This window comes from Phoxinus phoxinus, assembly GCF_949152265.1.
Source record: "Phoxinus phoxinus genome assembly, chromosome: 19".
In the NCBI taxonomy this organism is placed as follows: Eukaryota; Metazoa; Chordata; class Actinopteri; order Cypriniformes; family Leuciscidae; genus Phoxinus; species Phoxinus phoxinus.
In genome coordinates this window covers 20,997,423-21,025,418 of record NC_136894.1, presented here as the reverse complement: position 1 = coordinate 21,025,418, position 27,996 = coordinate 20,997,423, and the positions used below count along the sequence as shown (strand labels likewise).

Sequence of the window (27,996 nt, the reverse complement as noted above, 5' to 3'; positions counted from 1 at the left end):
TAAATGTTCTTTATGTAGCCATAGCTGCCAATAAAGTATACTAAAATTGTATTCTATGAATCTGAGCGGTCTGTGATTGCGGCTCGCAGTGGTCCACGCCCAGCAGAAAAGCAAAGCTCGGCTCAGCGCGACACATCCGGGGCTCATTCAGGGGTGTCACTCAAGCCTGCGAAGATGGCGACGACGGGCAGAAATACACTCCTATCGGTTAGCTCAAATGTAAATAACAGCATATCCGAAAGCCAAAACCCCGAGGAGGATGACGGACAGAATTTATGGTAAGCCTAGCCGGTTCTTTTATCCCCCATTCAATCTCGGATGTTATGTGCAGAACGCGGCTTTAGGTGGCCCAGAGCCGCATGTGACAGTTGTTAGCCGCTAACTTGCAAATTGCCCCAGCCGGGCAGGTACACACAGGCCAGTCTGAATCAATGATCACAGGGATGCACAATGAATAAAGCAACGTGATTTAAAAGCTAACGCCAATCTGTGTTCCTTTACGTTCAGGTCATCGATATTGAGTGAGGTGTCGACGCGCTCTCGATCAAAATTGCCGTCAGGAAAGAATGTGGTGGTTATGGGTGGGTGTTTTCTTCTTCTGTCACACATAAATGCTGTTTCATGTCTGCTGTGCATCCTATTGACCTGCATCCAATGGTTCATTCATTATTATTAAAAAACATACAATGCTGACGGAATTGCCGCTCGCTCGCTCTATAAGCGCTCTGGTGTTATTGTAAGTGTGCTGTTATTGATAATGAGCGCACGTCATTGTCTCCACTCCAGTCATCGCTGTCAGACACCGCGCGCACAAAAGACAATAACGTTAGTGTCTGTCGCGTGAATTTTATATAAATAAACAGACATTTATTCCGTCTCAACGATTTACATGCGGTGGACAGACTCGGTTTTGGTGAATAGAGATAATCCGCACTCTCAGACACGGGCTGCGTCTCAAACCCTACCGTGCAGCCTACCTAGACAGAATCATAGGTGTGTTCCAATGGACATAATGCTGTACTCGAACCGGAAGAGATCCTATAAAGGCTGTATGGGTGCATATGATGCACAGAAAGTGCTGTCTAGGCGTCTATGATGACTGAAAATGATGTCTAGGTAAGCAGCTCACTAGTTTTTGAGACGCAGCTAGTGAATGGCTCATATTTGCTGCCTCTGTGGGTGCTCTTTACTCATGCCAGACATGATACTGTCATCTCTGTTGAATATCTTCAAAAACAAAAACAAAATTGTTAGTATTATTTATATTCTAAGGACTGTTTTAACTATGCTATGGGCGTGGTATATTTTCTTACCATCTTAAGATAATAGTAATGTTTTATTTGTGAACTTTCTGGAGTTGTAATTTCAGTGTGCGGAGATCAATCCCTTTTTGTTTTTCTCACCATATATAATCACAGTTTGTTGTCTTTCACAAATACCTTAATTCAATTAAATTGACATTTATTTGTATAGCTTTTTTTACAATACACATCGTTTCAAAGCAGCTTTACAGAAAATGCATGAGTCCACATTACAATTTAGAGGGATCTGTTATCAGGGGTAAACTCTGTCTAAGTTATGTATTTCAGAAATTGATATATACAAATCACACAGTTAGGTAAAAATGTATTAATTTAAACAATGTAATAATTTAAGGCGGAAATAATACTCGTTGAAGTAATGAATACATGTTTGCTAACAAATGGTTATGACATTATTCCATAAATTCTACATCTAAATATAAGAAAAAAAATATTAAGACATTTAATTAAGAAATATAGTACAATTAATACAAATAAAAACAGGAAATAATTATGCATTAAACATTTTTTTACTTTCAGTTGCATTTTTGCCTCAATCTCTGGTTAATTTCAGACCCTTGTTGTATGTCTTTTTTTTACTTAAGGAGTAAATGTCTGTTAAATATGTTATTAGCAATCCAGAGTTACATGTCTCTGTTTTGACTTTGTTGCAATACAATTAAATCAGCCATTATTAAAGCACTCAAGCCATATGTACAATTTTCAATTCACTTGTTTTTTCATTTGCATTTCTCTGCAATGTTATTATAACAACAGGTAAGAGTAATGCAGCATGCTTATATATGTTTTTCAGAATCCAAAAGTATCTATGCTCCTAAATGTTTAATATAATTGCCCGTGTGTTAATCTGACTTGTTTTACAGGTGAGGTGGGGTCCGGTAAGACCACCCTGGTGGCCAAACTACAAGGTGTAGAAGAGTATATGAAGGGCCGGGGCTTAGAGTACCTGTATTTCAATGTCCACGATGATGATATTGATGGTAAGGATTAGACAGTCAACAGTTTGATATTGGCAATATATAGACAGTTTTGGATGTGTAACCTTAAATGACTCTCTGAATTAAAGAAAGCTGGTTGTGATCCACTACAAACAAACAATAGCTTTTAACACTGCAGTATTTTGAAGCAAATGTTTTAGTAGTTACTTAGTAAGTAGTTAGTCATGTCGTCGATCGAAATGGGAAAGTGTTGGTTGTAGGGCTGCATAACGATTAATCGCAACTAGCCTAATCGTTTGCAGAATAAAAGTTTTTGTTTACATCATATATGTGTGTGTACTGTGTATAATAATTATGTATATATAAATACACAAACATGCATGTATAATTTTAAGAAAAAAATCTATTTATATATTAAGTATTTATAATTATACATATATAATATAAATTATATTTAAATATACAAATGTATATAAACATGTAAATATTTTTTAAATATATACATGCATGTTTGTGTATTTATAAATACATAATTATTTTACACAGTACACACACATATGATGTAAACAAAAACTTTTATTCTGCAAACGATTAGTTGCGATTAATCGTTATGCAGCCCTAGTTGGTTGTAAACAATAATAAATGCCTTAACTCTGAGATCTCAAATTTATTGTGTAATTTGTTATTTATTAATTTTGATGCACCATTATGCATGCTTTGTTTAAATACTGTTACTGTTTTGCCAGCTTAATTATCCAAGACATTATCTGTAATCTGTGAGTATAGACCCACCCTAATGACCAACTTTAGGAAATTCAAAACAGGCTTGCTAAAGCTAACGAAACTTTTTTTGGCAGATCATGCACGGTGTAACGCATGGGTGCTGGATGGGGACCTGTACCACAAAGGCCTGCAGAAGTTCGCCGTATCGACGGAGAACCTGGAGGACTCGCTGGTTGTGTTTGTGGTGGATCTGTCCCGGCCCTGGCTGGCCATCGATTCGCTGCAGAAATGGGGCAGCGTGGTGAGGGATTTTGTGGACAAGCTCAGAGTTCCCCCTGAAACCATGCGAGAGCTGGAGCTCAGATGTGAGTAGCTTCTTTGTGTGTGCGTTGAGATTGTGAGCGTGTTCGCATGCCAAGTACCCTGTAAGAATGATCTAGTGTGGTGATGCATTTTGATCTGTGATGGTCCTTATAGATCGCTGCAGGCATTTCGTATACTTGCATGAATGAGTTTCCAGTTAGCAAATAACCTATAGTAAATGTTAGAATGGGACTGTGTGTGCATGCAGTGACAAAGCAGTTCCAGGAGTATGTGGAACCAGGAAGTGACCTGGAGGCTGTGCCCCAAAGAAGGAATCCTGAGTCGGAGGAAGAGAGCGTCCTGCTACCGCTGGGAGATAACACACTCACACACAACCTGGGCCTGCCTATAGTGGTGGTCTGCACTAAGGTACACCTGCTGCCTCAAACTAAATTGTATTTAAAAGAGCAGCTACAACACCAGCGGATGCATTTATACACTATCATTCAAAAGATTGGGGGCGGTACAATTTAAAAAAAAATGGTTTTGAAAGAACCTATGCTTATTTGATTAACATACAGTCAAAAACTTAATATTGTGAAATATTATTAGAATTTAAAATGTTATATATTTGAATATATATTTTAAACTTTAATTTATTCCTGTGATGGCAAAGCTGAATTTTCAGCAAGCATTAGTCTAGTCTTCATTGTCATCGGAAATCATTCTAATATGCTGATTTGATTTGGTGCTCAAGAATTTCTTTTTTTTTTTATATTGATGTTTAAAACAGTTGTGCTGCTTAATACTTTTGTGGAAATCTTGATAAAAAAAAAATTCAGGATGTTAAATGTTAAAAGAACAGCATTTATAACATCCTTATAAATGTCTTTAATGTCACGTTTTGTGAATTTAACGCATCCTTGCTGAATAAAAATATGAATTTCTTTAAAACAAAAAAACTTACCCCAAACTTTTGATCACTATTGTATTTATTGTTAGCATAACAGTTTAAGTGTAAAGTTGACATATGACCTTCTATATAGCAATTTACATGTTCAATGTCACAAATGTCACTGGTAAACTATAAACGGTCCAGAATTCTGTATATTTCTAATTCTTTTACTTTTTCATTATTTTTAAAATTTCCGGAATTTTAGACTGGATTTAGACTGGATTTTAGTCTGAGAGCACACTGGATTTTGCCAGTGTGCTCTCAGACTATTGGACTTCAAAGAATATGATCATCTTCCCATTTCTGTCTGTTGTTTACCAAGATGTTTTGCTTTTACTTTCACTATAAGCCCCAAATATATCAAGTTACAAAACAAGGATGGACTAAAATATTAATGGAGAATCCCTCTCATAATTCTCTGTCTCTCTTTCTTTCTCTGTAGTGCGATGCAATCAGCACTTTGGAGAAGGAGCACGATTATAAAGACGAGCACTTAGACTTCATCCAGTCTCACATTCGAAGTTTCTGCTTGCAGTGTATCCTTACACATCAGCACATCTAAACCAAAGATGTAATGACAATTATATTTCACTCTGCACATCTTAGTCATCTGATGGCCAGGCTATTTCCATGTTCAGTTTTATCTTTAAATGTCAGGAGAAGGGCAGTGTGATTAATCGTATTAATCAAACTATAATTAAATAATTAAAACTATTTTGTGCCGCATTCTATCCAACGCACCTTCCTTTCCTTCACAGTGGTGCGCTTTCGTTCCTCCCTAAAATCTCAAACATGACATCCTAATCAGCCAAATAAGTTAGCGTTGCTAAGTGCCGTCTACTGTTGCTAAACTGCTGGATGTGTTTGATATTAAACAGTGTTATTAAAAGGAAAAAGCTGGTCCACAGACCACGAACCTTTCTGCCGTACACGGATAAGCAAAGGGGCTTTGGATATGAGCCTAAACGTGTACACAAAAATGTCAAAATGACTTTTTGGAGAGTATTCACGTAAACGTACACAGTTTAGAAAGAAAACGCATGTGTAACATTATATTGGATCCGTGCATTAGCTCTTAAAGTGACAGCAGCCTAAAATACCTACTGCAGTATGTCATTAATAATCAAATGACAAATGAAAATTACTCACTAATCTTGTCTGAATAACTTAAGTATAAGGATTAAGTAAGGAATAATTGACGACAGGCCGTTGAATTATTATAAAAATAATGTACACCCGAGGTGGTAATGCGGTCACGACGCGAAGCGGAGTGGCCGTTACACCTCGGGTGTGCATTATTTTTATAATAATTCAACGGCCTGAAGTCAATTATTCCGCTTATACTACAGTTACCACACCTCGAAATATTGTTCAGATTATGTATTTCAAGACGTTTGTAAAGTTTTTGTCATTAAAACGCTCTTGTATGTAGGACTAATTCCTTGCGCATCTAAACCCATGCTCCGTTGCTAATTCCAAAACGTCATTTTAGAGTTTGTAACGGAGGTTTGAGCCGCTGATAGCAGAGTAATGCTGGGGGACACACTTAACAACCAGAAACATTCTCTGACTGTGAATGCAGCAGATTTTAAACACCGCTGTGAACACAGACTGAACGCGCTGAAAACGCGTGCATGATCAGTCTTAAGTATCAAATTACATTCATAACTGGCCTTAGAGAGAAGCATGTGCGTCAATATTATTATTTATTTATTAATTCAATTCGTTTTAATTAATTCGTTCATTCTTTTTTTCTATTAGTGACAGTAGACTAGACTAATAAATGAAACACAAAGCCCTTTTAACAAGTATAGGCCTATCAATTTTATTTATTTGTTATATTATCTTCAATTACGAAAACCCGTGCAACAGGACTATCAATTTATTTAAATATTCAGTTTAATTTTCTATTGATTATGTATAGGACTGTAGGCTATACTTTATTTATTCAAATTAAACTGCATGTTTCCATTGATTGTGAAGTTAGACATTGGAAATTGCAGATCAAGCGCATGGAGCTGCGGTTTTTCTTGTTATGAATTGTATATATTTTCCGTTATTACAGTTGACTACGCGAAGTGATATGGAACTGTAATGAGGTCAAGACGTGCCTGGAACTACTTTAGCCGTGCGGTTCCCTGAAAATAATTGCACACCTCAGAACGTTCGTCAACCAATCAGATTCAAGCATTCAACGGCCCTGTAGTATAATCTGTATTTAATGTGTACAGTAAAACTATACAGTGTTATTTTACATTTGGTTATTACATTTTTCGTTGTAAGCTATTATCTGAATACTGAAAAACACTGTTTATTTAATTTGTATTTTTGTTCTATTGTATTTATTTGTCTGTTTTGTTTGGAATTAGTTTTTTGTTCTTATTGTATTGCTGACTGTTTACTTGTCTTATGTAATTATTTGTAGGACTTTTTTACTTGGATTAGTTAACCTAGTATTATTTTTTGCTGAAGTATCAATCATTTTGAAATTACACTGATATTTAAAATGACTGGTATCGTGAAATAAGACTTTGGATCGTATCGCCCACCAATAATCGCGTTAAATAATCGTGATCGTATTGATATGATTTTTGCCATAATTAAGCATGCCTCGTCAGAAGTGTACATTTGTGTGCATCTGAATACAACAACAGGGGCTGCACAGATAGATGTTCTGCATCTTAAATACGCCATAAAATCAATATTTACAATTCTTATTTTCTTTGTGCTTATTATAAATGATTTAACCGTGCACATAATGTTTTTTAAAATTCATATGCCTTTTAAATCTTTAATCAAAAACGTCTATATATCTTCCACAACTGACTCCAAACTGACATTCAGATCTGCCTCAATTTAGTTAGCAACACCCAACTTCCTACGATCCAATCAATTCCCGAAAGACGGAATCAAATCCCGCCCTACATTTTTCTCATTCCAGAAGTCGTTTCACTCGGATATACGTCACAATCGGGAAGAACAGAGTATGACAACTTCCGTTTCATGTCGACTTTAATGTCTTTTTTAGCAGTAGAGGATGGTAACATGATCAGCTGACCTGCCACAATGGCTGCTTTCCAAAAAATCTGTTCAAATAGGGAGAGTCTTGTTTCTGCTTAAATGTAACCTCATCTTGTTTTTCTCCTTTACAAGTGACCTTTCAGATGGGGCAGCACTACTCTACACATCTATGAAGGAGAACAAAAATCTAGATTTGTTATATAAATACCTCGTTCACAGGTTATACGGCTTTCCCTTCAACATCCCAGCTCAGGTGGTAGAGAAAGACTCTGTGTTTATGTAAGTAGTTGGATGTCAAGAAACATGTTGATTTTTATTTTACTACTAAAGTCTGCACATGGAATCAAAATCAATAGCAAATTGTTTATAATCTTTATGTAAAAAAACATGTAATACATTTTTTTACTAATATATATTTTCATTCACCTGGAATATATCAGATTATTGGTGTAAATTCAAAACATTTTTCTTTAAATGGTAAATGTATTCATATTATCTGTGACTCACTTTCAGTCCGTCAGGATGGGACAATGAAAAAAAGATCGCCATTCTGCATGAAAATTTCCAGTCAGTAAAAGCAGAAGACAACTTTGAAGATGTAATAGTGAAACCTCCAATTAGAAAGGTAAAGGCTTGGTCCTAATTAGATCTATTAGCTAGAGTCTCTCTTTCCTAGCGACTGCTCATTTCTGACTTGTCTTTCTAGTTTGTACATGAGAAGGAAGTTCAAGCTGAAGATGACCAAGTTTTTCTACTTAAGTTGCAGGTAATTGCTAAATATTTTATGAAAATATAAAAAATCTTGGTTTATTCTCCAAAGTGCCTGGGTGGTGTGGTGTTTTATTCTTAAACTTGTAATTGTATACATCGATTACCGTTCAAATGTTTGGGGATTTAAAAATATTTTAAAAGTATTATTTCAATTTAAAATAACTTCTATTTTAATGTATTTGACTCCTGTGATGCCAAAGCTGAATGTATACAAAGATGAATAGAAAGTAAAATATATATACTTGCACTTACACTTGATTGTTCCCATTACACAAAACTTTCTGCATTTGTACATTTAAAAAAAAAAAACTTTAAAAACTTTTTAATTACTATTTTTATACCTACAAATGAGGATGTCCATAAAAGGAGGTTTTTGGAGATTTTGTAAGGTTTTGGTCACTTCTGGGTAAACACACACACACACACAGAAACAATACCCGAATAATTAATTTTCCTGTCTAAAACGAAATGTGGCATAAAGTGAGATTCAGTGAGACTGTAGCTCACTATTTATAAATCTAGTAACCTGAGAAGTTTTGTTAGTGATGCATGAAACTTGTTTGTCAAACAAATCATTACCAAACAGGACAGAAATAATCTCTGAATGATTTTTCTGTCTTTGTTCTGTTCTCAGTCTCTGTTATCTAAACAGCCTCCAGTCAGTGCAGGAAGACCAGTGGTGAGTGTTTTACATGTGCTCAATTTACATTTCAGCCCACTGTGTTACTCAATGTTGAATCATGCTTTGGGTGGAGACCTTTTCTGCTGCAAGACATTTACATGTATTCATTTCGCAGACATTTTTATCCAAAGCAATTTAAGTAAAGATCCACACTAATTATTGCACAATGTTTACATGTGACTACAGAATTACTAATTTAGTTAATTTTTCTTATTATAAAGTTTTATAATCCTAAAACATTTCTGTATGTGTGTGTGTAATAGGACCCAACAAACAGAGCTCCCACCGGCTCACCAAGGACGACCAACCGTTCAGCGGCGGCTAATGTGGCAAACGTCATGCCCATGCAATCAGGTACCAAGAAGATTGATCCCAACATGAAAGGTGTGTATAAGAACGCTGTATTCAGGATGCATGCCTCCGTCTTCTCTCCACCTTTCTCTCTCTTTCCTTCTGTATCCCGCTCTCTGTTTTCTCTCCTCGGCTGCATCTTTCCAACTTTGGGAGCAAGAGCTTTTGGAGTCACGCCTTTCTACTTCCTGGGCATTTATTTTTTCAAGTCCTTGGATCTGGTTTCCTGGTTTTCATCACCCTCTCATCTTGGGAAAAAAGTAACATTTGACCTTCAACATGAGATCCCATCCTCTTTTTCTTTTTTTTGCTTTATGGGGAAAACGTTAGTTTGTTTTGGGCCGCAGTGATCATGAATACACTTTCAGTGTCTCCAGAGATTGTTTCAGGATCTCTTCTTGTATGCAGATAAGGAGGACTCTACTCTCATGGTTTTAGATCATAGGAACATTGCTGCCATGTTTGGAGAGGATTAGAAAAGCTTGTTGGGATTAAAGCTTGTTTCCTTGCCGAATTTCTCTAAGACTTTCATTTTGACTTCACCTCCTTTAAACACATTTTTAGATCCAGCTTAGGGTCTGGTACATATTACTGTTTTGCACTGATCTGAAACTAGTTTAGACTAGTTTCAGCTTGTATGATTGTGCTAATTATTGTGATTTCTCATGGCAGGAGGTCAGACAAGTGAGGGTGTGCTGGCTAACTTCTTCAACAGTCTGTTGACTAAGAAAGCAGGCTCACCCGGCCCAGGCGGCCAACCTACAGGCGGAGGGAGCAACACACCAGGAACAGTCCGCAAGTCAGGTGAGGGATCCTTCTTGGCACTATATCACTCACACATTCATATAAATGTCCACTATCATGGTATATTTTTGAAGTGTTTTGACTTTTTGTATTTCAACAACAGAAAATTCTGTATGAAACCTGTTTTACATGGTACGCAGCGGGACGGGTTGTCGTGCATGACTCCTAGCGTTACCACCATGCTGGATTAAACAATTGTATGTTTCGTGACATCATTAGCTATATTTCCATCCAAAGTTGCGAATTTAACTTATGCACCTAATTGAAATATTGCATAAAACATTTGCAAATAAAGCACTGTTTTTATTCCATGTGTTCAAGAGAAAGTCACCCGAGTTTTTTTTTTTTTGCGTATTGAGGGACTTCCATAATTTTTTTCCATCGTAGTTTATGCGCATGTCTTCTTATCAGGTAAAAAAAAGAAGGACCACCGACTCAATTATTTCCATCCAGCGTTCTTTAATGCAATATCCCAAACATTTGCATAACTGGATTTACGCTACCGTCCAAAAGTTTGGGGTTGGTAACGTTTATTTTTTTTGTCTGTTTTGTTTTTGAAAGTAATTTAATGCATCCTTGCTGAATAAAAGTATTGGGTCATTCTGTCAAATCAACCAAATTTCAGAAACTTCCCTGGCACAAATTTTTAATTTTGTTCATATTTTTTCTGAAGAAAGACAAACATCTTAATTATCTTAATGATTTTACATTCTGGTTCTTAAACTACTTTTCTTTTGGTATCTTCATTTGGAAGGCCTTGTATGGTTTAATTCCACAGATATTGGGATCTTAATATAGCTCCAAGCATAAATTGTTAAATTGTACACCTTTTCAATGGTCAAAAACTAAATCTGAGTCACTTTGCTTACAGCTGACACTTATTGTATTATAAGGAGAATGTCTGAAGAATGAATAATATTAAAAACCTGAAATGTTGCTTGTTTCCCTTTATCAAAACAATTGCACATTATAGAACATACCCGTCTGAGTGCCAAAAATACACTGAAAGTTGTAGCACATTAACTTGTTCTCAGTAGTCTGAAACCGATTGAAATATAGAATCCAATGAACCGAGATATTTTTGGAAGGGGTTTTGTTCATTTAAACAGCTTCTGAAGCTAGCAAGAGTTCAAATATGCTGTATCATACCTACATGTTAGAAACAATTTCATGCCCACACATTGTATTCACATCAATAAACCAAGTTTTGCCTCTCCTGGATTGTTTAAGTATTACAATGTCCTATTGTTATAACATGTGAAGCATAGTCATAAATATCGGTTAGCATCCACTGCTATGGGCCATATTTGGAGGAATCACTGACAATACCTCAAACTTTGAAACATTTAAGGGCTCTCCTCTCACACTTGAAATAGTTCACCTTGGATAATTCTAAACCCTGGGTTAATGGAATCCTGGGGCTATCTTCCCCCGGTTTCACAGACAAGGCTTAAGCTTGTCCCAGACTAAAATGCATGTTTGAGCTGTTTTAACTGAAAGCAACTTGCACTGACATATCTTAAAATATCTCAGTGCCATTGTTTGGTCTCAAGATGCACACCAGTAATGTTAATTTCATAAGATTTATATATAAAGGCTACTTAAATGCCCTAATTAAACTAAGGCCTAATCCTGGCTTAGTCTAAGCCCTGTATGTGAAACCGGGCCCTTATTTAATGTTTCACACTGCTCATACTTTACCTAGAGTTAACAATTAATCCTGGTTATTCATAATCTGACATGTCACTCTATACATTCCTAAACCCTGGGTTACTGTTATTACAGTATTTGCATATTACGGTGTCAACAGTCATGACTGGATAAACACAAATCACATTTGGTTTTCAACCACTGAAAAAGGGTCAAATTCAACAATTTGGATTTGGAGCCGCATTGAGATCCCAGAAACATTTAGTAGGAAACAGAATCTAAAATCATATTAAGAAATCTTTAATACTTCTTTAGTTACAGACAGGCAAACTTTGTAAAAAAAACCCCCCAAAAAAACCAATTTGAACTATGATTTTTGATGATGATTTTTTTCTTCAGACATTCCTCTTTAAAATAAATAATTATCAGCTATACGCAAAGTGGCACACTTTTGGTTTTTGAAGCTACATTGAAATCCCCATTTCTCTGGAAATTAACCATATAGGGCCTAACACAAGAAGTGCTTTTCCAATGTTTGAACTATTGGCATATAATGCTGCTGTAATGATGCTGCCATCTTTCTAAAATAATTTTTATCCCCCTGTAATCCAAATCTCAGGTGAAAATAGTCATTTTCAGAACCTCTGCAAGATACTGGATTATTTGGTAAATGTTTATCCGTGACATTTAATATTTTGTCTGTCTTCTTCATTTTTGTATTTCTTTCACCAGAAAAGAAATGATCAAAATAAAATAAAAAATTAGTCGAGGACCTTTGGTTAACATGACAATGACCTTTTTAAATTTCTTTCCAAAAAAATCTTGCTGACCCCAAACTTTTGAGCATATGTACTACAAATCAAATGGCATTTTTAAATTATTATTATCACCATGATAATCATTTTTTTTGTCTCGTCTTTATTGTTTGCAAAATCAGAATCCATAATGAATTTTATTGTCAGTAATTTTGTTGACGAGTTTATAGGTGCAGTCACATTTTGATTAAATTTTGCAGGCAAAAAAAGGCCCAATGTCTATTTCCAATCATGTAGCGATGTATAAAGCACGGCTCACACAGAAGTCACTTTCAAACCAACCAGTTTTCTGTTGGTCAGTGCGGAAAATCAAGGGATGAAACTTGTTAAATCTGCATGGGGAAGTCTTTCGTGCTCTCGCAATTCCAGATTGCATGATTTTTTTAAATAGAAATGACTGGATTTTGTTAACAAAAAAAATCACAGATCAACAGTAAATGTGACTGTACCATACGACTGAATATGGTCATGAACATGGAGGGAAACATAAATAATACATTATATGGAGAATACTTTTTTTTTTTTTTTGTCTTGTTTTTCTTACTAACTTTAACTTACATGCAACAGAATACGGTAAACAGAAATCACCTAATTCAAGGATTCGGCTGAAGCAATAGTGGGTATGGTTGTGCAGGCATTGAGACATTCAACAATCTAATCACATACCTTGTAAAATGACCTTTACAACTACACTCAAATTCACTCAAATAGATGATACAAAATTACAAATTGTACTTTGGCCTGTTTTTGAGAATCTAAGAATTACATTTTTCAACATTTAATTTTATAAAAGCAGTATTGTGACCATGTCAATTTACAGTTTCTGCGGACTAAGAGCCTCTGAGTTTTTTTTTTCGTCTTAGTCTTTTAAGATTGCAAGTCATGGCTTCAAAATGAGAAATGTCTCCCTAAAGACCCACCTCATATGAAACAGCCCTCAGAAAGAGTTCTGTCGACACAGTAGATTATATAATCTTTACGTTGCAAATGAAGGAACAGGTCTGTCAGATTATCTTCAAAACACTTCAAATCTTGTTTATGTTGTACACGTGTGAGGTCACTTAAGTTTTTTCCCTTTTTGTTTGTTTGTCATTATATTGTCCTCATCATCACCCTCCTCTCCTGTACCTTTATCCTCCCATCCCAGATCTCTGACATCAGTGACGGTAAAATAAATATATTTGATAAAATCTCCTCTGCATGTGCAGCTAAAAACCCAGCTAATCATTCAAGCTAAAATGTCAACCTCATTGTTCATCATATTCCTAATAACCCAGTAATCTATCCCAAAATGCAACAGAGCAAATTAGCTTAAATGCAACCTCCTTAAATGGATGAAATTGTCATCTCTTATTTAGCCTCATGTTGTTCCAAACCTGTACGATATACTTTCTTTTGTGGAACACAAAAGAATATACTTTGAAAATGACTTTTTTTTTGTCCATACAATAAAAGTTAAAGGGGGTTTATTGTTGTTCTTTCATTATATGTACAAAAACAGTTAAAACACTCTTCAAAAATATCTTATTTGTGTCCCAAGAAAGAAGGACATTTTTGAACGAATTAACACTTTGAACGTTAAAATGGAACAAGAGCTTAAGTTATACGAGTAAAACAATTAAACGACAATAGTCTGGGCTGAATTATTGACAGTAAACGCATATGTTTAACATGCTCACTAAGGGATTGTACAGATTTAGCATTCAACTTTCAAGCTTTAAAACTAACACAGCTAACGCAGTCATTTTACGGCACACACTATTGTGTTCTTTTATATTATGCTTCTGCATCTTGGTTTGTTTTTGAACCCATAATGCAGCTTGGTTTTATGGGAGTGTATTAAAGGTAAAGTACGTCTTTGGTGACCGTGACCTCTCCCAATCATCATCCTCTGCCTTGATTTTCTTTCTGTTACTATGTGTAAGTCTATCTGTAATAGTTTGACCCTTTTTTCCCCCATGTATGAATGAGTGAGCAACAACATTCGTGTGCACTATTCACCAGTCATGATATTTAACCCCTTCAAACTGTCTTTCATCATGTGTGTTAGCCAGGGGATGTTGGCCACGCTAAGGTGTGTGTTAGGCTACTTTCCCTCACTTCCTTTTGCTTTAACCAGTGCTGCATCTCCCTTTTTATAACAGCTATGAATTTCTTTTAGCACTTTTACACACGACACTTGTGCATGTTTAACTTTGGCATGTGTTATATATCACTGTCCTTCTCGTTTCGGGCCCCTAGTCTTGCTTCTTTGTTATTAACACTGTCTGTCAACACTTATTAACACTTAGTTTCAAATTACACAATGTAAGGCCTCCTAATAATCACTGCATGAAGCTTTATTAATTCCATAGGTTATCTTTATTTGGCATGTTTTTCTAGGTACTGATTACAAGGTCCTGGCATTTTCTGCTACTACTACTACACTCAGTGTATCTAATTGAAAAGTAAATGGTAACACTTTACAAAAAGGTTCTATTTGTTAACATTAGTTAACTACATTAGTTAACATGAACTAATAATGAACTGCACTTCTACAACATTTATTCATTTTAGTTAATGATAATTTCAAATTCAACATTTGTTAACATTAGTTACACTGTGAACTAACATGAACAAACAATGAACAACTATTGTACTTACATTAACAAAGATTAACAAATACAGTAACAAATGTATTGCTTATGGTTGGTTTGTTAGTTAATACATTAACTAAGGTTAACAAATGAAACCTTATTGTAAAGTGTTACCACATAAATGATAAGCAATAACACTACTGTTCAAACGTTTTTAAAAGAAATATCTTATGCTTACTAAGGCTGCATTTATTTGATCTAAAAAATACAGTAATATTGTGAAACAAAAGCTGAGTTTTAAGTGTCACATGGTTCTTCAGAAATCATTGGCTGATTTGCTGCTAAAGAAACAAGTCTTATTATTATCAATGTTGAAAACAGTTGTGCTACTTAATATTTTTTGTGGAAACCGTGATCATTTTTTTTTCAGGATCCTTTGATTAATAGTTTAAAAGTTAAAAAGAACAGCATTTAGTTGAAATAATATTAGAAATGTACGTTCTGTCACTTTTGATCAATCTATTGCATTCTTATGGAATTAAAGTATTAATTTCTGCAAAAAAAGAAGAAAAAAATCTTACTGTCCCACACTTTTTAATGGTTGTGTACAATTTCTTTAGCAACTAATTTTACCCGCCGTTAAGTTTGTCTTTAGACGAGGTCACACTAGGCTTTGTGCATGCAAAATTACTTCTGACCCGCAACACTGCAAAACATGCAGCTTTTAAGTTTTTGTTCATCCAAACGGTCAGTCTGTGACATTAAGATGATCTGTTGGATCATCTTTGAAAAAATTCTAACGGATTTGTATATTCTTGCATTTCCGGTTGCTTGCATTCACATGCATATGAATAGTGAATGACACAAAGACTAGTGTTTTTTAGTTGCACTATATTGAAGCAGAAAACTGTTACTCAAACAGAAGAGCATGGCACTTTGATTCCCAGGGAATCAGTCATAGGTTTAATTCCCAGAGAATGCATAAACTGATAAAAATGTACACCTGGAATGCAATGCAAGTCACTTTGGCCTTTGCCAAATGTGTAAATGTAGATGACGATAAGTAAATGTTGCGTTCCGAATCTTGTCAAAACTAAGATCAAGCAAATGAAATCCTTTAAGGTACTAAACACAATTCCTGCAGGGAATTGCTAGCACATAATTGGCGAACTTCATCCACAAAGTATACTTTGTTTTTTTTGTGTGTATAGTCAAACACATAGCCTTTCATATTTGATATTGTGCGCGAACGCAGGCGGTCAACACGTGCTCTAGAAAGTTTCATCTTCGTCCAGTCACTGCGCTATTTTTCTTCAGAAGTTATGACTGCTAAAAATGCTTTTAAACTAAAGTTGTGGCTATCTCATAACCCCCTCACACAAGCGCCCATCAATGTGGGCATCTGTTGTTCCGTGTCTTTAGTTTCGATTTCTACTTGAAACAATGGCCTGGCAGTGTTGCCAGATTAAGTCGACAATTTCCAGCACAAAAGATTACCAAAACCCGCCAACTCCGACAAGAAGAAGAATGCGCTTCCCTTTGTATTCAGACAGAACTGGAGTACATCTATGTACGTGAAGTACATAATGCATAATGGAGAACTAACAATCAAAACTGAGTATACGAGTACAGCCTGGACGGTTTAAAAGATATCCTGATGCTGGACAGATTTTGATTAAATCATTCAATTGTTCTCTGATTTCAGAATTATTTACAACGAGCCTTCGCGTCATCTCACACCACAAGTGTAATTCACATTTTGAGTCAAGTCACTCTCCCACTCTACCGTGCAACTTCTATTTAGGCCACTTTTGCTTTGCGATCGCTTGAATATACAGCTACTTGTAAAAAATCTGGTCCCTTGTTGGGCCAAAACCCTGTCATCACATCTCACCAACTTAAGACGGTAAATTGATTGACCCTTACCTGACCCTGATTGGTTAAACTGAACCAATAAGGAAAATGTGTTGATGACTGCACTATGCATTATTTTTCTGTAATACTTTATTATACACGTGTTCGAACGTATTAAAATAAAATGACTAAACATAAGACACAATAATAAATAAATAAATCTAAAAACGCAGTTGCTCAGATTTTGTCCACCCGCCCAATGTCTTTTTCTCTGGTCCAACCCGATCGAAAGAAGCCCAGTTGGGCAGGAAGGAACCCGGCCAATTGGACAGCGCTGCGGCCCGGATCAGTTTTGCCACCTTGTGGAACAACTGATTAGTGCAGAACTAATTCAATTCGCATGTGCGGAAGTTCGCACAGTTACAAAAATTGGGTTTCGTGCGTACTATTCTGGTGACGAAATATGCATCACGCACTCTGTATGCAGACCCTCGAGTACATATAAGGGCCGATGTATACTTTTGGGCTTAAGATACAATAAGCCTTCAAACAGTGATAACGACTGAAGATCAAATCTTTGTATTTGGTTTCAGGGATACTTTCTAAATCAACAGTCTCAGCATTGTGAATTGTACCTTTTAAATCCCTAGATACACAGATGGTTCTCAATCACAGCTCAATTTCTATTCAAAATAAGTCTGTTTGTAAAAGTTTTCATTGCATGCTTAATGTTATTGTGTTGGCTGAATGTTCCTTCATTTTTTTTTATTCATTTCAGCTTTCAGGCTGAATGCGTGTGTGAGTCTGTGTGAAGGTTCATTGACAGTCTTTCATCTCCATTCATTCCATCTTTATGTATTCACTTTTCTCTTTCAAGCTCCAAAAATCTTTTTAATTCCAATATCTTATTTCTAATCTTTCTGCTTAACATTGATAAATTGGAAAGCAATGGCTCACAGACTCATAGACACTGACACGCTATAGGTTTTGAGTGTATTGCCATCCCTTGTCACTTTTTATATTGATTTAGGAATATTCTGGGTACAATACACGTTAATATCAATTGGCAGCACTTGTGGCATAATGTTTATTTCCACAAAAAATTGTCCCCTCTTCAAGCCAAAATCTGGGATACACTGAGGCACTTACAATGGAAAGTTAATGGGGGCCGATGTGTAGTATAATGAAAAGACGTAAACAATATGTATATTAACATAAAAACATGGGGGGGGAAAAAATCTTACTAAGCTTTTCTGATCTTGCTAAACTATGTCCAATTTTACAACTTTTTTTTTGCCATAATGTAATGCCTAAAAACATAAAATTTATTTAAACAGCTTTATGGCTAAAATAAAAAATAAAAGGTTTAACAGAAGAATAAATGTGTTTTTTAAAATCATTATATTTCTAAACATAATTTCTGCCTTTAAATTCTCCCAAGAATTGGCCCCATTTACTTCCATTATAAGATCCTCACCGTAACCATGATTTTTTTTAAAGGGATTAAATTACAAAATATATATATTTGTGTGCGTTTATATATTTCTTTGCAATTAACATTATGCCACAGGTGCTGCAGATTAATCTTAACTTGTATTGAACCCAGAATCTTCTTTTAAAAATGAACACTGTTTCCAAATAACATGATATGAAATGTGGTCAGCCTTCTCGTATTAATTCCATCCGATTTTATCTTGTTTGTTCACAGGTTCCAAGTTGGGGTTGACAGATGTCCAGGCTGAGCTGGACCGTATCTCCAATAAATCTGACCTGGACTCCTCAGCCCCTAACGCCACCACACCCCCTGCCGAAAATGACGAATCCTGAACGAGAGGCGGGGATTACTCACCGGCAAGCCCCTCCCCCTTTACACTGCTATCTCTGCCCTCCCTGAACCTGCCTCCCTTCTGCCACCTCTCCTCCCTTCCTCTCCCTCACTCTTTCTCTTGATCTTGTTCAGAAGGGGGATTTATTCCTGTTTATTACTTGTAAGGCCAGTGACTTGAAGCTGCATGTCAGACAAATTGCGATTGCTATGTCTGTCTCCACACACACGCACACATGTACAGCGGAGAGGTCCGTAAATAACCAGAGGCAGGGTTGTCATAAAAAGAAGGACACTAGATCAGCGTTGGACACTAAATGAGAGGCTTAGAGAGGAAATGGAGATGTAGAGCCAAGTCTGCATTAGAAAATGAAGGGGGTTTGTGAACTTAGGTGTATCTGTATGCAAGTTAGACCTTTCTTTGGCTTTTGGTAGTGCATTAACTTATATGAAGGATCCTGTTCATCTAGAGTAAAAATCAGTCAGCTTCTGTTAATAAAACGCACGTTTTTTTTTTTTACTTGTCTAAACGTCTCACTAAGCCTCATCCGAAAAAGAAAAAAAAAGGGAAGCAGCATATTTCAGTGACAATTCAATCAAATGATTCAATACACATGGTCACCTTGTGTTGGTGTTTTCATTAAATGGTCATCTTTAGCACTCTTAATACCTGCCCTATTCTTAAGTGTATCGGTCACAGGACCAGAACAAAAATGCTGACATGATTTCAATGCTTTAGAATATTCATAACCCTTTTTTTTTTGCTGCTGAGAAACTGTCAACAGAGTGACCAAGTCGGATTCGTCACCTGTGATCTGTTGCATACAGGAAGTTTCTAAATATTGCACTATTACACAATATTAGGCTATGACACTGAAATAATCACTTACAATGCTGATTGTAGCAAAATAGTACACTTAACTGGAGAGCGAGAGAGTTTTTAACTTAGACATGGTTTATGAAGTCGACTATGTAACTGCTGAGCAAGACTGTTGATGGGACTGACAACTATGTCCAGTGTAAAAAAAAATGTTTGTTTGTTTGTTTTCTATGTTCTTAAGAGCTTGAAAATTGGATGTTTCTGTGTATGTCTGTTTTCATCTCTCAACTACAGCCAGTTATGGCACTGTTTATTAATGGATGCACTAGAGATCATGCAAACAAGATCAGTATTACTGTCTTTACATTGGTGTGTGTCTGAGTGTGTGTGCGGGAGTTGAGCAAAATTCAGCCGGATTTGTCTGTTTAGAGACTTTAAAAGCTAGACATTAGTAGTGGGAAGGGAAGGGAAGGGAGGGGGTGAGGCAGAGGTGGCAGGGCAGGTGAGATCTCAGAACACGCTCACCTGCATGTACAGTCATCAACCCAACTTCTTACGGGAGGGAGGGAGGGATGGGGGGGGGGTGGATGAACATACGCTATTATGGTCCTGTAATTTCACAAGATGTAGTGATGTTTCTCTGGATCAGGTCTGTAATCATTCAATTAAAGTTGTATTTATTGGGAATGGTTGCTGTCTTTGTTCTTTTCTGTGGGTGGAGAGAGATCGGAAACTGCATTACGACACAGGAAGTCTGTGATCTCAGCAAAAAAAAGAAAAAAAAAAGTAGTTCTTATGGAACAGTTTACTCAATGCTGAAATGAAGTTTGGTGTTTTTTCCAAAAAAAGCATTGGACAAACTCTAGATTTGGCCCCAAACCAACAAAATAAACAAAAGTGCTAAATTAGCAAAAAAAGTGATTAACAAAACAATGTTGAGACTTAGTTTGATCAAAATAGAGGCCCCTTTTAAGATTAAAATTATAATTCTTTGTTAAATTATTGTAAATTATTAGCAGGGTATTATAATAGCTTTTTATAATATTAAATGATTTAATAACTATATAATATATATAATAAAGTATTAAATGCATCATATAAAGAGCATTAGTCCAACTGCAACAATGAGCAATTAAAAGCATATTAAGATGTTTTTAGGCAAAATGCCTGAAAGTAATGTGACTGGTAATGTCATTTAACGATTTATCACTTTCGACTAATAGGTGGTGCTGCTACAAAACTGATGTGGTGTGGTCAGAGTAAGGTGACTGGCACATTGACACCAAACTTTGCATGTGTCAAAGCATTGCAGAGATACAGCCTCAGTCGTTTTGGCATCATCCCATCAAATTTGTTGATGCGGTATACACAAATGGTTTAATCTATTGACACGAAATCCATAACTTCTTGCCGGCAATGAGATGATTAGATTGGTGAAAATTGGAAAAAACGGTCTAGGAGGAGCTAGAAAAAGTCGTTTTTTAAAGAAAATCAAAATGGCGGACCGGAGAATACGGACGACTATGAAAAGATTGTTTTTCTATGTATGATCTATGTTCTCACATTCCCCAAGGAATGTATTAACACCACTTTCATTACAATAGGTTAATTTAGAAAAAATGCATTAGCATTTTTGGAATTTTCGTTATAACTTTTAACCACAAGATGGCGATGCCCCGAAACTTTTTGAATACCGTCAGGGCATGGTGCTGAAGACACATACCAAGATTCGTATTGTTATGCCAATGCATTCGTAAAATAAATATAAAAATAAATAAAAATAAAATATATTTTTGCTTTGTTTTTTTGCCGAAACTGTGCAGGTACCCTCAAGTCATGGTTGTCATAATATACACCAAGTTTGGTCAGAATACGTTAAAGTGTTGCGGAGATATAGCCTCACATTCATTTTGGCATGCTCTTCGTCAAATTTGTTTGCACGTTATTCGAGAACTAATCAACTTGAATTCCATAACTTTTTGTCGACAGGGTCTGAAGATGATCTGGTTCAATTTTCGTGAAAATCGGAGCAACGGCCTAGGTGTTCGAAAAGAAAGAAAAAATTCTGGAAAATTCAGAATGGCTGCAAATTTTCCATGACAGAAATTGAGATTTTTGTTTCTAGCCCTTACAGTTCAAAAGTTATTAGCATAAACGTACGTGAAATTTTGGACAGTTGGTGGCGCTAGAGGGATTGAGTTAGAGACTCCAAATTTGCTATGGTAATAGATCCGACTGTCATCTATCTGTGTGCCAAATTTCATAACTTCCCCGCAAGCGGTTCTATGGGCTGCTATTGACTACCAGAGTGGAAAAATAACGCCAACGATTACCTTCGGTGCTTGGCCCCTAATTCTGGCTACAATAAAAAAATGAGTGCAATAAGTGATATTGTGATAGTCTTTTATATTCCATGCAAATTTACTGAAACAACCATACCCTTTATCAATTCCCCATCCATGCTGTCAAGTGTTGAAAGCAGTTAGATATTTCAGAAGGAGCACTACAAATATCAAAACGCTGTTTTTATACTGGTGGATCTGGAATAGAAATACATTATTTTAGATAAACAGTTCAGGATCCAGAAGCACATGAACAATTTACAGATCCAGCTATGTTCAGTTTCATCTTAATATGCTGAAATACAGAAAGAACAGATGCACACAGCTCTTAACTTACCCGCAGGTTGTGGACGTTGAGTGGCAACAAACGACAGTATCACACTACCAACTAAGAGATATGAGGCCAGAAGACCACATACCTGAAAAACAAACATCAGAAAAGCTTACAATATTATCAGTCTGACAGAACTACAAATATGTTATAGGGAGGTGAGCAGTTATGAAAATGAGATCAACACCACCAAATGCAAACTTCCAGACGACTGTATTTTACACACATTTTTATTTCACAAAAGGACTTTTCCTTCATCACAAGTTTGATTGATTGGATGTAATAAAACTGATGAACATTCATTGAGATGAAGCCCTTACTGAGGCGGCAACCAGAACGGGGACTTCAAAAGACTTCAAAGCAGCTATAATGGATCCAGTGGAGATGAAGATGAATCCCAGTGTATCGAGCACAAACTCCTTGAAGAACAAATGGAAAAACATTCTTCATCAGAACATCCATAATCATACTGTTGTATACTAATAATTATGATTAAAATGTGGGTAGCACTTGACATGAAAATGTGGGAAGAACTATGGAAAGTTGACATTTATAACATAGTTTGAAATGCTATACTCCATATTAATCATTTTGATGATTATCTTCTAGTATAATTATTACACATCAAAGTTTTATGATCTGACATGAATTGATCGACTACACATAATATAACAAAAAGGTTTTACAGGTTATTACTTTTCCCTTTATATACGCATTGATACATATTCAACTAAAATCTTTATTGAAATACAGGGAAATCAAACAAAGGTAGCTAGTAACAGCTATCTTAAAAACAAAACAAAAAAACTTGTCAACTTTGCTTGTTTGTTGGAACGTGTTAAAAAATTACACCAGCCTAATCTAACATAATATAGTCCATGGGCGTTATGTGTGAACTATCTATATTAGTGATATGAAATAGAGTAGCATGTGGAGCAATACTCACGGCTATGAGCCAGTTCACAAATGATGCCTTTTTTTGAAGTCCAAAGACAGTCAGGAGCAGGTAAAGGACAATTGCGACGGAGTAACCCAGCGTGACCCCTTCATAGAAACCGTACGCGTAAAAGCTGTTGTACCACGTCGAGCGAACGCACGCGAACGCTACCAGGAGAATCACCTGCACACACATGAAATACTGTTTCCTCTCGTACTATACACATTCACAGTCACGATTAAATGGACATTATAATTGTTGACAGATTTTATAATTCACACAAATGAAATGCGACAAAGCGTTCAGTTGTCATGTTACATAGACCGACACTTATGTTACAAGGTGTCGGTTTGAAATACTTACGAGCTGAGCTATCTTCAGAATTCCTTGTTTTGATAGTAAGTAATCCAAAAATAAAATCTCCATCATCATTCGGTGGTTGGACAACTACATACACTTTAAATGAACAACGCGCGCGTGTGTAGTCAAGTGGCCCGGAAACAGCATCTGTCGCGGTTAACTCGCGTTGCTCAATTTCACATCATGATTCATACATGCTCGTAATATCTGTCTGAGAGCATGAAACACAATTCATTGGAAAACAGTAATGACATAATATATAAGCTTAATAAGTATCTCATCACATCCCTGTCATGAATATACATATTTGTGTGGTGGCGAGTTGCATGGATTGACTTTTGTGAACTTCCTTTTCTGCTTTGCCAAATGTGAGCTGCTTTATTGTGGGTAACCATAATCGCCTAAAGTTTGACATTTGAAAATATAAAAGTTAAGTAAATTACTTAGATCCTGTTTCAAAGGACAAATGTGATGACAACAGCTTGAACAGTTTGAAAAACGGAAAAGGAAAATGTTTTGTGAAAACAAAGTTGTACTAAAATACAACGAGGCACTCATAAAAAGTCAGTCCGGTAAGTCCAAACACGAGGGTTTTCAGCATACTTTTAGATCATGCAAATAAGAATCAACATTCATATAGGTAAAACATTAACCCCCGGGTTCACAGACATGGTTTAAGCCTAGTCTCAGACTCTCAGACTAAAATGCATGTTTGAGCTGTTTTAACAGAAAGCAATTTGCACTGACATATCTTAAAATGTGTCAGTGCCATTGTTTTGTCTTAAGCTGCACATCAGTAATCAGTTTTTGTTTTCTGAGGCACATTTATAAAAGCTACTTAAATGTCCTAATTGAACTAAGCCGTAAAGCCTAATCCCGGTTTAATCTAAACCCTGTTTGTGAAACCAGGCCTAAATGTCTATTCATTCACAACCAGTCATCCATTTAATAAAGTTAATGAAATATAAAGTAATATCCATATAAATAATAAAAAAAAATATCAAAACATATTGTGCATTAGACAAATCTGTGTATTTGGATTTTGATTGCAAATACATACAGAGCAAAAGGTATTTCTTCATAAAAAAAAGACAATAATCAATATTAAATATTATTCAAGTTTACTAAATTCCTGAACACTATAAGGATGAGCCATGTTTTTTAAAGTGTGATTAAAAACTACAATCTACCCATCACATTTTATTCATCTCCTCTGTGCCAGGATTTGTAACTGAAGAACGCACTACCAGCGTAACTCAGAGATACTAGGAATGCAAAAAACTAGAACAGAGAAAAAAAGAGAGGCAAGCATTAAAAGTTGTAACAATTTTATGCAAAGTAAATGAAAAACATGTATTTCACACGATTAAAAATGTAACCACATATTCTGGGCTGAGGAGACCAAGTGTAATCACTTAAGAATTCAAAACTACTGAAAACCAGTCAAACACTGATTTATTCCCCTCAATGTTATGTTGGTTACAGCCTCGCACACATCTACCGGTAACTACTTTTAAATTATTATTACCGTTGATGCTGCCCAGCAGTTAAAATCATGATGACCTTTGACCCCCTGATTGACCAGCGCTGCCTCAACAATAGCAGCCGAAGTGTACAATAAAGCCGCACTGCAGTTAAAAATGAGAACCTAAGAGAGCAGGGACGGAATTACAATTATTTGAGACAATTAGCACAATTTTGTTCCTTCAAAATCATTAAACCATGTTCTTTTTGGAAGTCATTAAAATAATAAGTTTAGACTTGTTTTGTTTTTTCTAAATCAAAATGTAGAACTATTTTCACATACCATCATGGCATCCTTTTTAATTTTATCACAACTTTGTAGAGATTAATCAACTATAACTGTATAGAAGTGCACCCACCACTCTAGTCCAAGGAATGTGACGTATTTTTCCATTGGCCAGGTTGATGATGAAGAGGAAGAGGGTGAGAAGCCAATAGAAGACAGTCACAAACATCACCCATCCAAATGGGGAAAAGTGGAAATACTCTGTGCTTGCAATCAGTGCCCATACCAGCAGGCCCAAAATCTGAAGAACAGAAGAATTCCTGTTGCTTTAAATGACTTAATCCTCTGGAAAAACAAAAGGTTGTGGGACAGTGGTTCTCAACCTTTTTAAACCCTGCAGTGTCCATAACTGTATTTTAATGCCCCATGATTTTCCAGTCATTTGTGTTTTTTTGTTGCCCAAAATTACTATAGACATAACAAAAATAAATATACTCTTTATAAAAAATGGTCATGGAGCAATAAGATTTTCATTTATTTTACATGCTTTTTCCCATATCCAGATTTTTCTAGCCAACAGTAACCCTGTCCTTGTTGTTTAGGGCGTGAAATATCTTGATTTTATAAAAATTTTAGTAGTTTCTGTTCAGATGAAAGTAAATAAATACACAGAAAAAAACTTTAACAGAAAGTTACGTCATTAAATATCACTTCACATATTTAAAACAAAAATGTGTATGCTAACGAGAAAGCCTATATTTTGATGAGCTGTGGTGAACCTATATTAAATTTTAACTATAAAAGCAGAGGCCACTACTTTTTCAAAACTAGGTTATTGGGTCTTTGAAATAAACCAGCCATTAGCACATTCCATTTAAATAAATAGCTCTATCACAATCTCACTTCCTCTGCAGCGGCCTTATCTTACCTGCATTGAGAAAGAAAGAGGAACATTCACACCGACCGCAACACACACACACACACACACACACACACACACACACACTCACACACACACACACACACACACACACACACACACACACACACACACACACACACACACACACACACACACACACACACACACACACACACACACACAAACTTAATGAGTTTAAGAGAAGGCTGTAATTAAGCTGTAGGTTAGGCTTCTTCTCCTTAAAGATCACATACACAAATCCCAATATCTCTCCAAATAAGTTGTTTTGGGGATTTTGTAGCTCACATAATGCAAGGCTATAGGCCTACATACAAAGTATATGTCTGTATCTTTAAAAACTAAACAAGATTACACAGCCAGCCATTCAGTGTAGGCTAGAAGCCCTCCAGTCATTACTATTTCCTCCTGAATACAAAGGCTGGCGTTTTACAGTGCACATTTGCCTGCGATAATCTAAAATACACGCAACCAATTGTTGGCAACCTGAATCACTGATTTTAATGAGATAGTTCACCCAAAATTAATTTCCCTCATGTTGTTCCAAACCTCTTCTGTTGAACACAAAAGAAGATATTTTAAAGAATGTTGGTATAACCAGACACTGACCTCCATAGTAGGAAAAAAATACGTCTGGTAGCATTCTTCAAAATATCTTCTTTTGTGTTCAACGGAAGAAAGAAAATACAGGTTTGGAACAACATGAGAGTGAATAAATGATGACAACATTTTCCGTTTTGGGTGAACTATCACTTTAAGGTGAGTGAAAATAATAAAAATATTTCACACCGTGAAAATAATAAAGTTTAACATATTACAATTTCTAAAACCACGAACGACTTTGAATGGACGACTTATGATAACTGCTGCATAACTTCGATTTGGATAGGAGAATACCCTACATTCGGTTGCTTAGCAACCACGCAGTCCAGCGCACGTAATGAATGGCTCTATTCTGCTCGCGCAGATTCCAGTGAAAAAGCAAAAAGGTAAGAGAACAGAACAGACAACCCGTATAAGTTTCTCTCACAACTGACACAAATTCTTTCCGACAAGTCTGTTGGATTTGTTTATCAATTGCACATTTTAGTCGTTTTAATAAAGTTCGAGTCGAGTTTTAAAGCCATAGTAAAGTTTACTCACAACTTCAACAAGGATGAGGTACTTAGGCACGCGCAGCATGGACTCTTTGTCGTACCACGGGGTCTCTGTGCTTGAATTCCCGCAGTCCAGGTAAGGACTGCTTGCGGTGGTTATTACAGGTCGAGAGTTCGGATCCTCCGCCATGAATGCGACCCAAAATCTTTTTGCTCCACTCCAAAAAAGTTTTTTTCTTATCCTGCGTACAGGTGTAGGCTACCATACCATAGGCACAGAGGATGACGAGTAAGTCCATATACTTTTCAAAAATAGTAGCTCCACTGAAAACCATCAAAAATGTTTATTTGCATTCTGAGGTTGCAGCAGAAAAGACTCCTCCCACCGACCACCCCACATCTTTAACAACCACAGTTGACTTCCTCTAAAAATACACCTGACCAGGTTAGATATTGCATTTCCTGAAGGAAATACCAGACCGTTCGATGCAGCAAAAGAATAAAGTCAATATTTTTATGAAATTAAAAATTATTCAAAGAAAAATTAAGGGGCGCAGAGTTATAATTTGCCATTAGAAATAAAATATTTGATGTGAGTCATAATGAATGGCACGCGTGCATTTATTAATAATGACTCGCATAATAATTAATGCAGAAAATTACATGGGCAATATAAGGGTTTCCACTAGATGGAGCCACGGTCAAATGAAAAATAAAATGAACGTTTTTAGACACAGCTCTACTGCAAAATGAATAGCTAGGCTACCCAACAGAAACAGACACAAAATCATAACTAAATTAATAAAAAGAGAGGAGTCTAAAAGCTCTG

At 36.0% G+C, this 27,996-nt stretch overlaps 3 protein-coding genes across 8 annotated transcripts; 1 reads left to right on the top strand and 2 right to left on the bottom strand.

Annotated features, from left to right (window-relative positions):
- The first annotated feature begins 73 nt into the window (after positions 1-73).
- On the top strand, positions 74-20,095 carry dync1li1 (dynein, cytoplasmic 1, light intermediate chain 1). 5 transcript variants are annotated; one of them, XM_079591660.1, is made up of 14 exons: positions 137-278; positions 508-581; positions 2,186-2,302; positions 3,118-3,348; positions 3,555-3,715; positions 4,684-4,777; positions 7,406-7,541; positions 7,776-7,887; positions 7,969-8,028; positions 8,668-8,712; positions 8,979-9,069; positions 9,739-9,870; positions 13,483-13,501; positions 18,474-19,141. In XM_079591660.1, exons 1-13 carry the CDS (start codon positions 175-177, stop codon positions 13,488-13,490), a joined length of 1,365 nt encoding a protein of 454 aa, XP_079447786.1. In that variant the 5' UTR covers positions 137-174; the 3' UTR covers positions 13,491-13,501; positions 18,474-19,141. The 5 variants fall into 5 exon arrangements, with proteins under 5 accessions (XP_079447784.1, XP_079447783.1, XP_079447786.1 ...); XM_079591659.1 differs by having other exon boundaries at positions 8,979-9,099; XM_079591658.1 differs by lacking the exon at positions 13,483-13,501 and having other exon boundaries at positions 74-278; positions 18,474-20,095.
- On the bottom strand, positions 19,491-23,585 carry LOC306987428 (CKLF-like MARVEL transmembrane domain-containing protein 7). Of its 2 annotated transcripts, XR_013795158.1 has the most exons (6): positions 23,384-23,565; positions 23,030-23,203; positions 22,404-22,502; positions 22,090-22,171; positions 21,850-21,950; positions 19,491-20,119 (listed from the first exon to the last, which is right to left on the bottom strand). XR_013795158.1 is itself a non-coding variant. In XM_079591661.1 (5 exons), exons 1-5 carry the CDS (start codon positions 23,450-23,452, stop codon positions 21,937-21,939), a joined length of 438 nt encoding a protein of 145 aa, XP_079447787.1. In that variant the 5' UTR covers positions 23,453-23,585; the 3' UTR covers positions 21,799-21,936. The 2 variants fall into 2 exon arrangements, 1 of the variants encoding a protein (XP_079447787.1); XM_079591661.1 differs by lacking the exon at positions 19,491-20,119 and having other exon boundaries at positions 21,799-21,950; positions 23,384-23,585.
- An 808-nt stretch (positions 23,586-24,393) lies between these two features.
- LOC306986920 (MARVEL domain-containing protein 1-like) lies at positions 24,394-27,545 on the bottom strand. Its single transcript, XM_079590732.1, has 4 exons — positions 27,214-27,545; positions 25,264-25,431; positions 24,909-25,028; positions 24,394-24,661 (listed from the first exon to the last, which is right to left on the bottom strand). Exons 1-4 carry the CDS (start codon positions 27,355-27,357, stop codon positions 24,581-24,583), a joined length of 513 nt encoding a protein of 170 aa, XP_079446858.1. The 5' UTR covers positions 27,358-27,545; the 3' UTR covers positions 24,394-24,580.
- Between the last annotated feature and the right edge of the window lie 451 nt (positions 27,546-27,996).